The 15,635-nt window shown below is 44.6% G+C and overlaps 1 protein-coding gene across 2 annotated transcripts in view; it reads right to left on the bottom strand.

Annotated features, from left to right (window-relative positions):
• The window catches only part of ANKZF1 (ankyrin repeat and zinc finger peptidyl tRNA hydrolase 1), a 78,065-nt gene that overhangs the window by 18,767 nt on the left and 43,663 nt on the right, over nucleotides 1-15,635 (bottom strand). For both annotated transcript variants that reach the window (XM_088472316.1, XM_088472317.1), the window contains exons 10-11: nucleotides 5,525-5,668; nucleotides 4,474-4,623 (exon numbers count right to left, since the gene is read on the bottom strand). In XM_088472316.1, the coding sequence (XP_088328442.1) occupies nucleotides 4,474-4,623; nucleotides 5,525-5,668 (294 nt within the window). The remainder of the gene's footprint in view (nucleotides 1-4,473; nucleotides 4,624-5,524; nucleotides 5,669-15,635) is intronic.

Raw genomic sequence — 15,635 nt, 5'->3', positions numbered from 1 at the left:
CTTGCCTCGGGAAAGACTGACCTCTTGCCTTACTCTGAACCCGAAAGGGCCGAAAAGCCGGACCTTGGCAGATGCTGCAGCTGAAGGAAGGAAGGCCGACTTGGACTTTGCCTCCCGTGGATAGACTGGCTATCGGGAAGCCGACTGCCTCAATACCGGCAGCCGGCTTCCCGACTGTCTTATCCCGGCAAGTGTGAAATGCCGGGCGCCACGAGCGGACAGCCGCAGGGGGGGGGGAGGGTTAGGTTTAGGGCTCCCGGGGGGGACTTAGGGTTAGGCACCCCCCCGGGAGGGTTAGGCTAGGGGGAGGGAGGGTTCGGGTTAGGCACCCCCGGGGGACTTAGGTTTAGGCAGCGGGGAAGGGGGTGGTTAGGGTTAAGCACTTGGGGGGGAAGTTAGGGTTAGGCACCCCTAAGGAGGGTTAGGGTTAGGTTAGTGGATATTTACCTATCCACGATCGGGATTTCCAGCGCTGTCGGGCTTCCGCTGCGTCGCACTCTGCTCCTGTCGGGCTGCCGCTGACGGGAATCGAACCGCCGACGGCCGACGGTATTTCATACCAATTCCCTATCCACGATCCTATCCAAGTCTGGACCAAAAAGTAATTCCCCATTAAAAGGTAAGGCCTCCAGGTACTTCTTTGAATCAGCGTCCGCTCTCCAGGACCTCAGCCATAAGGAGCGGCAGGCATGCACAGCCGCAGCCGACACCCTAGAGGTTAGCAGACTAGCGTCCAAGGAAGCTTCTCCAATATAAGAAGCCGCATCTCTAATCTGTCCTAGTAATGCCCTCTGGACTTCCTGAGTATCCTCAGGAAAAGTGTTCTCTAAGGCATTGGCCCAACCCTCAATGGCCTTAGCCACCCAGGAAATGGCCATGGACGGGCGAGCAATTGCTCCCGAGAGGGAATAAATAGACTTAAGGCAAGCCTCAACCTTTCTGTACGTGGGATCCTTTAACGAGGAAACTGACGGTATTGGCAGCGTAGCACTCCTAATAAGGCGTGTGACGTGGGAATCCACCGCCGGTGGAGCTTCCCACTTCCTACAATGCGCCTCCGGGAATGGATAATTGGAAGCCAACCTCTTTTGAGGCACAAATCTCTTACTGGGTGTCTGCCAAGCCACCGCCATATGATCCGTTAATTGATCAGACAGGGGGAACACCGCCGAAGTCACCTTAGTCTTTTTAAAACTAGGGAATTTCGACTTAGGAGCAGGTGCCTCATCCTCTATTAGGAGAATGGCACGCACCGCCCTAACCAGAGCTTGTACATTAATAGACGACCGAGATTCCACCTCCTGAGCCGAGGTGTACGAATCGGAGTCGTCCTGGACCTCACCCTCATCTGAGGACCCCTCAGTGTCCGAAATCTGCGCCGCATGCAACTTATGTGCACCCTTAGACGCCCCTGCAGACCTGTCATTCTGCAGCATCGACTGAAAAGTCGAAGATGCAGCTGCCAGACTCTGGACTGAACTGGAGAGCACGTCCACCCATGATGGAGGAGCTGCCACATTGGCCTGGAAAGGCACCACAGACTGTTGTGTAGCAGGAGTGGCCTGAAAATAGATAGGCAATCCTGAATAAGGGTCCACAGTCTGTGACCAAGAGGAACTCTGCAATAATTGCGGTGTACCCTGGGAATGGGAAATGGTAGGCTGGGACAGAGTCCTCGTAGGGACAGCAGACGGAGCCGTAAGGCAGTCCGCCAGAGACACCAGCATATGTGAAAACATAGCCCATGGTGGCTCCTGTGTCATAGGGGGTCTGGATTGACCAGGAGTCAACTGACACAGGGTCACAAAGGCCATCCAGAGATGCCTCTTCCCTATGTAATCCCGCAGAGCAGCGCCTGCAGGAAAACAACACTGGAGTCCCGGAGTGCTCAACTTCACCCTCAGACATGACCAAATATAATGTACAGACAAAATATATATGGCAATAGAGGAAAAAAAGAATTGCACTTCCCTGTGTGCTGAACAACAGTCCTGAATATGGCACTGTGTAGCACACAACTGTATGTGACAGACCTCACAAATACTTGATTTATATATGTGAGGTTAGTAGAAAAGCCCCTCCTCCACACCTGTAGGGCTAAGGAAGAAGGAAAGATAGATATAAGCTGACAGTAATAAGAGAAAAATACAGACAGCAGCACTAGCAAAAGTCACATACCGTGCAGGAAGAAATACTTACTGCACCTTTACACTACACTCAACCGCCCAGATTCAGTGTCTGGGAGGGCTATAGCGCTGTGTACGCTGTCCTAACAGGGGAAAGGTAAACAGGGGGACCGGTCCGCATGCTCCCTGAGGGATCTGCGCTGCCACATGTAGAAAAAAAATGGCCGCCAGAGACCTCAGAGGAGGAGTGGCCGAGTGAACTGCAGCTCAGGGACGCTAGACATGCAGGCTGAAAAGCGCGCTGAGCTGAGGGGAGGAGCCTCTGAATAGGGAAGGCTTCCTCCCCTGGCTGGCCATTAACCCCAGGGATGCTGGCTTCCCGCTTGCCGGTTATCCCTGGTGGTCTAGTGGTCCCACGGGTTATGGGGGGGCCCGCCGCCACTGCCAGCAGCCTCCGTTCTGTCCCCAGGACCGGAGGCTAAAGGACTGCATTTTAAGGCATTCCGCGCGCCGCCACTAGCCAGCGGCGCGCGGCTTACCTGAATCTCCGGCGACTCCGGCAGCAGTCCTGGGAGGTAGACAGAGTCCGGCTAGTACGGACTCTGGCCTCCCGCCGCGATCCCCAGATCAGTACTGGCGTCGCGGCGCCAGTCGGGGATCAGAGCGGCAGCGTGGGCGCCTGTACAGACAGCCCTTCGCTGCAGTCTGTAGTAAATAGAGAAACTAAAATAAATAAAATCTATTAGAAAATAAAAAGCTTCTGGGGGCTGCTCCTGCAGCCCCCCTGCGCGGTGACCGACTCCGGCCGGGCACCAACTTACACTGGGGTGCCTGTGGCTCGGGGGTGGGGTATAGAGGCGGACCCAAGTGCATCCTGGGAGCTAAAAGCTTAACTGTGTGGTGCCCATGGATCCTGATCAGCTATATCCCCAAGGTCAACCCTGTGGACCCTATGGACCCTGAAGTAGAAATAATTGATACTTAGGGGTTGGAGTAGAGTTTTACAAATTCTACTCCAATTGCCCTGTAATAGGTGATACTAAAATAATGTGAAAAGGGTGTGAAAACACCCTTTTTCACTTTATTTTAGCAAAAATAATGATAATAAAAAGAGCCCAAAGCAACTTCTGAGGAGCTGGGACATACCCCTAATGACACCATATGAACTGACTTATTACCTGCTTCGTACTAGAATGACAAAGAGCATGAACCAATTAAATCATGTTTGCTAGTCTCTATTGTTTTACCTGTGACCTGTAAGGTACATAACTTGTGTACTTGAGCCAGTACTCAGTCATGCCCTTTTGACCACAGATATCAGGTTTGATAGCAGATTACTGGATCCAGTGCGCAGGCATAAGTACCGGCCGTACCTTTGTATTTAATTGTCTTTTGCGCCAATTACATTAGATCAAAGCGTGTAACTTTCTTTTTATTGCAATAAGAACTTTTGTGCTTTGGAAACACAATAGAAGTCTGGAAAGCAATTATTTCTGTTTAGCGATTATTGGGTATTCATAAGTGACTCGCTCGATAGGGAGACCTGCGAGGCCACGCCCTCTTTTGGGCAGGCATTTACAGAGCGCACTGGGTGTCGCATCTGGATGGCGGGGCAATTTGCGACGGGCGGCGCTCTAATGAGATCTACTTCGTGCCCCCCCTTCTCAGAGAACTCCGCAAACAACTAGAAAATTAAAAGTAGACAAGATTAAAAGGTAAGAATCTAGCTCAGCAAAACATGACCATTCCATGATGCACATATATAAAACTAATCTCCTATAGGTCCTACGGCCTCATGGGATGTAGAGGGGGAGGAGCAAGTTTTCAAAGAAGTTTAGTTTGAATTTTGTGCATGATCCCGGATTGGCGCAATCTACAGCCCAGTGTCCCCCAGATTGGATGAAAGAGAAATTTTTATGTTTTTGCTAAGGAACGTGATGGTCAATCAACTGTATTAAGTCACAAAAGTATACTACACCAAGAGAGTTTAAATAGTCACAGTATGGGAGATGTTTTCCCCTCTTAAGCTGGGTACACACTGAGACGATGGCAGCACGATATGTCGTTTCCGGCCGAATCGGAACGACATATCGGCCGCATCGCTCAGTGTGTATGGACAATATGCGCGCTCCCGCGGACGCTTGCGTCATCATCCGGCTGTGATATAGGAAGCAGCCCCGTTGCAGGTAATGAAGGATGGAACGAGGCATCGTTCCGTCGTTCATGACCTCGTTCTAATGTGTACCCAGGATCAGATATGTCAGACCTTATGTGAGGGAAAATGTTATTTAACAGGGAATAACCCACCGCTTCATACAGGTTACTTAGGATGGGGACAGGTTCTTACCTTCCAGTGCCGATACGGTGTGGTGATCAAGATCAACAATTTCCCGACTGGCTGGCTGGTCATCCACATGCTTGTGATGGTCACTGGATTCTTCTATTAACCACGGAGATGTGGAATTGGGTCCAACTATATCCTGGCCATGGCTAAACTCTGAAATAGAAATGTATGGATTCTCCCTTAGAAATTTCTATAAAATCAATTCACTGAGAATAAAACACGGGAGAAAAGGAATAATGGTACATTAAAATACTAGTTACATTATAAGATTCTGTAAAACAAATTTCTTTACAAATTATATATTTCACTTGTAGCGAATAGAGTAATAAAAACAAAATATATTAATTGATCTTAAAATCAATAAGACAACTCTCAGCAACCACATTTTTTTATTTTTGCAATAAATTCCCAACTAAGAGCTGTAGGGACCCATACCAGGCATCGAACGTCTCAATGTGTCAGTCCTGTAGGCATAATGCAGCATTTAAAGCGGTGCAGCCAGCAGGTATTTCTGCCATGGCGTACTAATGGGGGGCAGCCAGCAGGTATTTCTGCCATGGTGTACTAATGGGGTGCAGCCAGCAGGTTTATTCCCGCAATAAGACACCCTCCCCCAAAAAGATCTGTAGTGACCCATACCCGGAATGTTACTTCTCAGTGAGAAAGTCAGCAGGTTTTCTGTCATGTGGCACTAATGAGGTGCAGGCAGCAGGTTTTCCGCCATGTGGCACTAATGGGGGGCAGGCAGCAGGTTTTCCGCCATGTGCTACTAATGGGGGGCAGTCAGCAGGTTTTCCGCCATGTGGCACTAATGAGGGGCAGGCAGCAGGTTTTCCGCCATGTGGCACTAATGGGGGGCAGACAGCAGGTTTTCCGCCATGTGGCACTAATGGGGGGCAGGCAGCAGGTTTTCGGCCAGCTGGCACTATTAAGGTGCAGCCAGTAAGTGTTCGGTCAAGGAATCTAAAAGAAATACACAGTTGTCTCAGGAAAGGCAGAAACTACAGTAAGAAAAAGACCAACTCTTCTTGAAGAGTTTTTTTTTTCTCTTTACCAGATGCTACTTTTTTCGGCTTCTTTTTCCTTTTCCTTTTAGGCTGCAATTCATATTCTCTAAGATGCAATGTGCTGAGAGTCAGCTCTTCTTCCACATACTCCTTAGGCACGGGGGCCTCCTCCTCTGATAGCTCTGGCGTGTCTGACACAAAAGTAGTGAAAAAAAAATGTTCATAAAAATGTTTAAATGTTATACAGACATTCCTCACTTAACGACAGAGTTCCGTTCCTACGACTCAATCGTTAAACGAATTGGTCGTTAAACGAGCAATTATAAAATGAAGCTGGAAAGAAGCTGGCACGTTCAACAATTTTAAATGGTAAAAATAGAGTGGAAGAGTCAGTGAAAGCATCAACAGGATATACAGTACATGCATAATTATAGTACAGTATTGTATACATGTACAGTACAATACAGTACAGCAATCATTTACCTGTATTGTATTATGAAGAAAAGGAAACTGCTTTACTTTGCAAAACTTGTTTCATTTTGCTTTTTGTTTTTTTTTTACTTTGCAAAACTTTTATTTTTGAATAACTGTTTACTTTGCATACACAGTACATTAAATTTGCATAACTTTACAGCACTTTGCAGAACTTGTTTGTTTTATTTGCATAACTTTACTACGTACTACTAGTTAGACTTAGCATAACTGTTGCATACTGCACCTTTACAGAGCATGAACAAGACAATCGGCATTAAAAAAAATATATATATATGAAAAACAGACATTCTAGCCAACAAATCCTTAATCATGTAATGCATCATCATTGGTGTTATCAGGATCTGTAGAGGGTTTGGGTAAGGGAGATGATGGCAAGGAAATGGAAGGACTTGTAGGGGTAGGTGTACTGGGTGTAGCTTTTGAGAAGAATCCTGTTAGTGTGGTCTGCTTTCACAAAAAACAGACAAATCTCAGGTGCACAACTCCAAATTATTAATAATATATAAATGCATTAAATTTTGCAATCAATAGAGGTTTTTATCATAATCTTGGCCAAGGTTATGGGCTACCCACCATATCCAGGTAACCTCTGTAGGGTAGGTCCCTAACATACTACGATTCAAATCCAGAGTGCCCAGACACCCCCAAACTAGCCCAGCTAAGCCGCCCCAGGGCACCGCCATAGTAAGAAAAGTGCAGTGTGAAAGAGATATAGATGTTATACATCTATATCTGTATATAACCCTTGAATGAAGCGACCCCTAATATAATTTGTGCCAACTTATATCTCCTGGCCATAAAATAGCAGGCATAAATTGATATCGCAGTGTTAGATCTATGAGTGTTGATGTAACATACCTTACAGACATATATTATGTTCAAGTCAATGGATGTGACCAGTATATAAAAGTGTATTAATCACGAATCGATTTTATATACCTATAACACCAAAACAATGGTTGTGTGAACAAGGATTTAAGTCACACAAGGAATATCTCACGTCCGATCATACTCCCCAAGGGGGGGAAGTGATACCTGACAGCATTTGTGTCAGCCTGCATTTTCTGTTTAAACAACAGTAGAAGACTGATAATAGATATATATGTGAAATTTTGCCCAATAATATCAAGAGCATAGTACTGACACATTAATTGCCAGCATCTCAGAACTAGATGGCAACATTATTTGTTACAAATAGATACTAGCTTTTCAGTGATATATTGTTGCCATTTATCTAGTAGTCATGTGCTAGGATCTGCAGAATATTCACTGGTAATCAAGAGTCACCACTGGTTTTTTTTTTTTGCTGTCCATAAAACATAATAAATGGTACAACAAAGTGTTTGGACAGTATCATATATTTATATTTTTTATTTTGAGCCACATGTAGATTCAATGAGATTGTACATTCTGAATAACACAAACATATATACTTTGCCTACAGACATATTTATTGATCTGTGGACAGGAGTATCTGCCCATTAAGTGATATGACCCTTGGCATGTTATTTTAATTCTTATATTTCTCTCTTTAATCTTTATTTTTAAATACTTCGCCGTTCACGAATCTTGAGAGGGACTATGTAACCATTTTTATATATACTAATGAAAGTTAATTTTTAGTAATCTACCATATATTACTCGAACAGTGCACCTGAATACTACCCCTTTTCCCTTTTTTTGCAGTATTTACAATAAATGGTAGTAGGTAGCACACCTCCCTTATGCACAATATATTGAGATAGAATATCTATCTAAATTTGTATTCTTAAGGTGGTCATCGAGTAGAATCTGTGCGGTGTTCCATATCTTCTACACATGATTTCATCAAATTAGTCCACAAATTTTTCTTTTTTTTTTGCATTCTGTTTTTATTAGAGGTTTCAAACAAAGAACGTACATCATACAGAAGCAAAACATTATCAACGTGTACGTGTCCAAATGTACGCAAATTAGAAACCACTTTTTTACATTTCAATAAACACATCACACAGTATAAAGAAGGTAAAGTAAAAAGAAAAACTATATACTAAGTAACAAAAAATGGGGGAACAGGGAAGGGTCTTCATGTTTTAAAAGTAAGTGGTTAGCCAATATAAAGAAGCTGCAGTCTATATTACGGGGTAATTACGGCTGGAAACATATAATTTCTATATTCCATAGAGTTTTTGTATTCCAACCATGGAAGCCAAGTATTAGTGAGAATAAAAGGGCTATTGATGGAGAGGGTTGAAGAGTCTTCCATTGACATGTAGTAATCGAGTCTTTGGAACCAGTCCCTACGTGTGGGCGGGTTACAAGAGTTCCAAAGAATTGGAATGACAGCTCTTGCGGCATTACTCAAATGGCGCAGCAAGGACTTTTTGTAGTATCCCAGTGAGGACTCAGAATAATTTATTAACCAAAATGCTGGATCAGTGGGGACAGGCGCGCCTAAAATTTGTTGTGAAACGGAAATGACCTCCAACCAATATTTAGATAGCTGTGGACAGTCCCACCATATATGTAGTAATGACCCTGGAGCCCTAAGACATCTCCAGCAACAGTTGGATTTTGTTGGGAACATGGCATGTAATAGTGTAGGGTGTCTATACCATCTCATCAAAATTTTGTATTGCGTTTCCTTGATAATTGAGCAAGTTGAGCTGCAGTGTGCCTTGAGAAATATTGTTTGCCATTCTTGCTCTGTGAGGGTAATGCCTAAATCTAATTCCCATTTTTTAGCCCAAGGAGGTATGATACAGGAAGGGTTGTTAAGGAGTATCTGGTAGATAGCAGAAATTGTGTGGGATGGATCGGTTGGTGAAATGCAAAGTTTTTCGAAAGCAGTGAGATCTCGACTAGAAACATTTATTCTACCCGCAGAGGACAGGTAATGGCGAACTTGCAGGTATTTCCAAAAATCTGAATGAGGTATTGACCACCTTTCCTGGATATCAAGAAATGCTTTGATACCTGACTTAGTCACCAGCTGGCCAGTCCGAAAAAGGCCTTCCCGCACCCAGTTAGGGAATTGATTAAAATCAATACCAGGGGGAAAATCCGGGTTAGCCAAAAAAGAAGTAAGAGGTCCAAAGCGTGAAGAAATATAAGGGAGATTTCTTAAAGAATTCCACACCGAAAGGGAAGGAGAAATTGTTGGATGATGGAAATCTAGTTTAGGAATGGAAGGAAGCCAAGGTGTTATTTCAGGGGGAAATTTCATGAAGCGACCTTCAAGGGCAACCCATTGCTTCACCTCTCTATATCTAGTCCACTCAAGAATTCTATTAAGGTGGATAGTGTGATAGTATGCTTTGATATCTGGGAGTTGGAGACCACCCAGTTGTTTTGGTCGAGTTAGAAGAGTACGTTTAATCCTAGGTTGTTTCCTAGACCAAATAAATTGCTGAATTAAGACATTTAGCGAACGGAACCAGGAATCTGGAATCTGAATGGGCAAAGACTGAAAGAGGTAAAGCAATTTAGGAAGCGTATTCATCTTCACCACGCTTATTCTACCCAGCCAAGAAAGTTGTTTCAAATGCCAATGGGAATAGTCCATTCGAATGGAGGAGAGGATGGGAGAAAAATTAATATTAAAGAGATGCGACATGTTTTTAGGAATTTTAACCCCTAGATAGGTAATATGAGAAGGGTGCCAAGGGAATGGGAAAGCCGACTGCAAACCCGAAACTACAGAAGCATGCGCAGACAGATTTAAGGCCCAAGATTTTGTGAAGTTAATTTTAAAGTTGGACAACTTTCCAAAACGGTCAAACTCATGCATCAAGTGAGGCAGAGACGTCACCGGGTGGGAAACAGTAGCCAATAGGTCATCCGCAAAAAGAGCCAGTTTGTGTTCCTGTTCACCTACCATAATCCCAGAAATAAGTGGATTGGCGCGTATAGATCCGGCCAGAGCCTCCATGCAAAGGATGAAAATCAATGGCGACAGAGGGCAGCCTTGTCGCGTGCCATTGTGTATGGAGAAAGATCCAGACAGCTCACCATTGACCCTCACCCTCGCCGAAGGACAGGAATAAAGGGCCAGAATTCTATGCAGTGTCACGGGACCCAATCCCATGTGTACCAGCACAGACCTCATAAAAGACCAATTAATTCTATCAAACGCTTTTTCAGCGTCGGTGGAGAGTAGGATAATAGGGATCTTTGATTGAGTAGTAGCAAAGTGTACCAAATTGAGGACTTTTGTGGTATTATCACGTGCCTCCCGTCCCTTAACAAATCCGACTTGGTCAGTATGTATCAGCTGAGGAATGAGGGGGTTTAGCCTATTAGCTATTAGCTTGGCATATAATTTAAGGTCCATATTTAATAATGAAATGGGTCTGTAGCTCGAACACAGGGAGGGGTCCTTACCAGCTTTGGGGATGACTGAGATGTGTGCCTCTAGGAATTGTTTAGAAAATTGCGATTCCACTGAGATATGGTTGAAAGCCTTCAACATCATAGGGATTAGTTTATTCTGGAAACTCTTGTAATAACCTATGGTTAAGCCGTCAGGGCCAGGGCACTTTCCCGTAGGTGAAGAGGCTAATGCTAACTCTAGCTCACGCACAGAGAATGGAACCTCCAACGCCAGCTTATCTAGAGGTGAGATAGTAGGAAAGGAAATGGAAGCCAAATAATCAAGAACGTTTTGTGAAGTGAGAGGATTAGAGGATACAGGATTAGTATTAGGTAGGTTATAAAGAGAAGAATAATATTGTTGGAAGCATTCTGCAAGTTTAGAGGTTTCAACTTGAGGCCTTCCCCCACTATCCTTAAGTGTGTGTATGAATCCACATGCTCGCTGGGCTCTCAGCGCTCTAGCCAAAAGACGTCCCGGCTTATTACCCCAGTGATAAAAGCGACTTCTACACTTTTTAACGGACAACTGTATGTTGTTCGAAAGTAATTTGCTAAGAATATTACGAGATTCCATAAGCTTATGATAGTCCTCTTTAGACATGGTTTGTTTATGCGACGCCTCTAGTAATTTAATTTGTTGTAAAAGGGTCGAAATCTGTGCGGATTTTTGTTTTTTAATATAGGAGCCCAATTGTATAAGCTTACCACGGATAACGCACTTGTGCGCTTCCCATATTGAGATTGGGGAAGTTTCTGGTAAGTCGTTGTGGGTAATATAGTCAGATAGCGCAGTATCGATTTCGGCTTTACAGTATGTGTCCTGTAAGAGGGATTCATTTAATCGCCACGTCCATTGTTTAGAGGAAAAATGTGGAAGGATCAACGTCAATGAGACCGGAGCGTGATCTGACCATGTTATTGGCCCAATGTCAGCTTCAGCGAGCATGTGGAGGTGTCTATGGCTGAGGAATAGATAGTCCAGGCGAGAGTATGTGTTGTGAGGATGGGAATAAAAGGAGTAGTTACGGCCCGTGGGATATAATGTCCTCCAGGAGTCTGCCAGTTGGTAATTATGAAACAAAGTCTTGACTTTTTTGTACTTAGCAAGGGGATACCTAGGCGCATCCTTAGATATATCTAGTGAGGGGTCTAAGGACCAGTTAAGATCTCCTCCCAAAAGAACAATACCCTGAAGTAGGGGGTCAACCATATCCATTGCAGACCGGAGAAAATCATATTGGCCCTTGTTGGGGGCATAAATATTGATGAAAGTGAAGACCTGATTATATATGTGGCATGTAAGTAAGAGGAGTCTACCCGGAATCAATCTATGTATGTTTACATCAGAAATGGGGAGTTTGCGTGAGAAAATAATTGCGACGCCTTTCGACTTCCCCTCTGGGTTATTATTATAATAGGCAGCAGAATAATGTCTATCACACAAAGACTGAGGGCGCGCTGCAATTTTAAAATGTGTTTCCTGAACCAGTGCTACATCAACTCTATTTGCCCATAGAGCGCGCAACATTTGAGAACGCTTTTCTGGAGAATTTAATCCTCGGGCATTGACGGAGGAGATTAAAATTTTAGTAGGCAGGGACATTATGGATGGCAAAGAAATAATGGCATTCAAAGACCCAAGGGAAAAAAAAGAAAAAACAAATAAAGAAAAAAAAAAGAAAACAACATTGAAAAACAGACATTAACAAGATATGCAAGATAAACAATACTGAAAAACCCGCGACTGAAACCACGGAACAACAATTATGGTCCGAAGTCTCAGTAGTAATATACATTAAGCGGGTGAGGGGGCACAGGGGATTGGTGTCAACTTCAACCTCAAAAGGTTAGCAAGGTATAAAACTCTAGATATAAACATCAAGACATATTAAAGTTTAGTGAACATTACATTATGGGAAAATATAACACTGTCAATATTAAATATAAATTAGCTCTCTATAGTGAACATTATCCTAGAAAAGGGAAATGGAAATACACAATCAGGTAACTTCTGCTGCGGAATGATCTGGGGAAAACCTGTTTCGACGTTGAGGATTCCTGACCGTCTGCCAAGAGGAAGGCCGTGATTCAGTTGAGGGCAAGTCCCATTGAGCTAATGGTTCTTTCCAATCAGGAGTTTCAATTTTCGGAAGGCCCAGAGCAGAACAAAAGGATAATAGGTCAGAGGGGTTATAGAGAGTGTGCGATTTGCCCGAGAGAGTCACCTGCAGGTGGAAGGGGAATCCCCATCTGTACTTTAATTGGCGTTTGCGCAACTCATCAGTCAGTGGGCGTAGAGCTCGGCGCTGTTGCAGAGTGTGCCACGATAAGTCCTGAAAGATGTGAATAACATCGCCATTAAAATCCACACCATCTAGTTGCCTGACTTTCCGCATTATTTCCTCTTTTTGGGCAAAGTAGTGTAATCGGCAGATTACATCTCTCGGGCGGTCGGATGAGGAGCCACGCGGCCGCAAAGCTCGATGTACTCGGTCAAATTGTAGCTTGTCGTTTGGGTTATTGCCGAGAATTTCATTGAAAATCTTTGTTAAAGCATCGATTAAGTTTGAGGGGAGGACATCCTCAGGCAAGCCCCTGACGCGTATGTTATTTCTTCGGCCACGATTGTCCAAGTCTTCCATTCTGGTTTTAAGCGAGAGTAGTTCCCTTGATTGTTGGGCAACTATTGTTGTCAACTTAGACAAAGAGGAATCTGTGTGTTCTTGACTATCTTCTAGGGACGTAAGGCGGTCCGACAGTAAAGAAAGATCTTGCTTAACAGACGCCAATTCCTGACGAAGAGTATTTTGGATGTCTGACTTTGTCGGTAATGTCTTGACGTATGTCAGAAGTTCTTGTATGTCATTGTTGGACTTCGCAGAGGATTGCATTGCTGGGGTCTCCATTGACATAGGGCTAGGAGGATTTGATGGATCTGGTGAAGATGCTATTGAGTCAGAGATAGAGTCTTGTTTAGCAGGAGTTGGCAAGAGAAATGGACGTAGGTCAGATTGAGATGGTTCTGTTCTAGGATGAGGAGTCTCTTTCTTGTGAGCAGATTTCCCGGTTTTGCCCATGGCATATAGGTAGCTGAAAATGTAGGTTAATGATAGGCAGTAAACGTTCGTTTAAATGTTACGATGTCATATGAAAAGTTGAGGCAGTCGATCACCAACCCCTAGAGGCCAGGGGATTATTATATAGCCATTATGGATGTATAACGCCTTGTTTCATGGTAGTATGTTAGAGACAGTCATTGTGGTTAAGAGCCTTTTTTACATAAATATCGCTCAAAAGTGTTGTCGACAAAGGTGAAAAATATAAATCTACTGCCAAGTGCTGTTATGGCATGCAATAAAAGCTATGACCACCGGGGGGAGCACCAGTATCACTGGATCAGAGAACACTGTAATGGAGAATAATTACTGAGTCCAGCACAAGTTAAACAGGATAACGGACACCACAGAGGGTTATACAGAGAAAGAAGGCCCAGTCATCTCTTCAGAATGTTCCTTAAGGCAGACGACTCCCTGGAGACAACAACCCACACTTATAGTGAGTATGGACTGGGAGGGGTGTTATAGGTTTCAGTTGGGGCTGGAGGCTGTGTACATGTAGCCAGGGGGACACATCCGTGCGGCCTGCAGGGCTTTGCAAGACCCCCTTAAATGGTCACCAAGGAGGGCGGTGGGGCAGAGCCCAGTGTTAAAGCCTCTTCAAAGGGGAAAGAGCTGTGGGCTGATGTGTCACTTCACGGGGCCCAGCAGGAGCCAGCGGCGGCGGCAGCCGCGATTAAAACAGCGCTCCTTAAAGCGGTGTCCAGGGGGCTTATAAGACGGAGTGGGAGAGGCACTCACCGGAGGATCCCCACGGAGGAAGGTAGCGGCACACCCCGGAAGATAGCTGGGGTCAGGAGCGGCAACATTAGCGGAGGCACAACCCGCGGACCACGGAGGCTCCAAACTCGAGGCCGCGGCTTCAGGGGGAGAAGTAGGCCTCAATCGAGCAGGGGGCTCAAATCGCTCCAATAGTCCGGGCTATGGAGCCAGGGTGGTGTGGGCTCCCACAGGTGTCTGAGCAGCGATGTGTCAAGTGGGTAAGACGCAGGCTCTTCTCTATAAAGGACAGGTAAGGCAGGAGCTGTATAAAGCCACGTCTGTCCACTCTGCCAGTTAGGCCACGCCCCCGTCCACAAATTTTTCAGCTGCTTCTACGTCAGCACTTGCTGCCTCACCGCTGATACTGCGATTATGCAGGTTGAATCTCCGACTAAACCGTTGAAACCATCCATGGCTTGCCGTAAATGTTTCCGCTGATTCATCCTCCGCACGTGTCTTCAAAGTTTTAAAGATACTGCATGCCTTGGCTGGAATAATTGAAAGGCTCAGTGGCATTTTTTTTTGCATAAGGTCATCAAACCAGATCGCCAGTAATTTTTCCATTTCATGAATTAGACCTTTCCGCTGCCTAGTTATTAAGGCTTTAAATCCTGTTGATGCTTTCACTGCCTCTTTCACTTTATCCTTCAAGATTGTTGAAATGGTTGAATGTGTCAGCTCCAATTCACCTGCTATCTCTAACTTTCTTTCCAGCTTCAAAACTTCATTTTCATGTCAAGATCAATAGCCTTCCTTTACTTTGAGCTCCTTTTCTCAGACTTCTTCTCTGACATCTCTCATATCTCATCTCTCTGACGCCACGCATGCTGCCTGTCGCTAAAGCATCAGGGCTGGTCGTAGCTCCGAACGGTTGCTAAAAAGTCAGCGCGGGGCGTAAGTTCGAGGCCGACGGTAACGCGCGGGTGTGGTCGTAAGTGCGAACGGTCGGTAAAAGTGTCGGTTGTTAAGTGAGGTATGTATTAAAAAAGAAAATTATAATAATTCATAATCCACTAATGAGCACACAAAAAAAAAAAAAAAAAGTATAAAATTACAAGCAATTTGGTGGAGCCTTTTTTTCTGCATAATTATGACTCGAATGATAGTTTGATGGGCAGATTTACTAAAGTACAGGTTTACAAAAGTGGAGGTTTTACCATTAGCAATTAGACTCTGGCCATTATTAAGTGGTACATTCTAGGAGTTTATAGCTAGAATGTGAGTGCTTTCTATGAACAACATTTCCATTTTTATAAAGCATAACTTTAAGTAAAACCTTGGCAGTGGCAGATCCAGGGGCGAGCGATTGGGGCGACCGCCCACCGTAGCACTGTGTGGCTGAAATTAATCAGGTCCCTTGTGTCTGTAATCTTAGTATACTTTGCCGGGATCACAGATAGCAGATTGATTAAACGGTCTGCTGCAGTCTGAA

Source organism: Taudactylus pleione, unplaced genomic scaffold, assembly GCF_031769625.1.
Source record: "Taudactylus pleione unplaced genomic scaffold, aTauple2 ptg000122l, whole genome shotgun sequence".
NCBI classification, from domain to species: Eukaryota; Metazoa; Chordata; class Amphibia; order Anura; family Myobatrachidae; genus Taudactylus; species Taudactylus pleione.
Note: the sequence above shows the minus strand (reverse complement) of the source record. Positions and strands in the feature narration are given on the sequence as shown.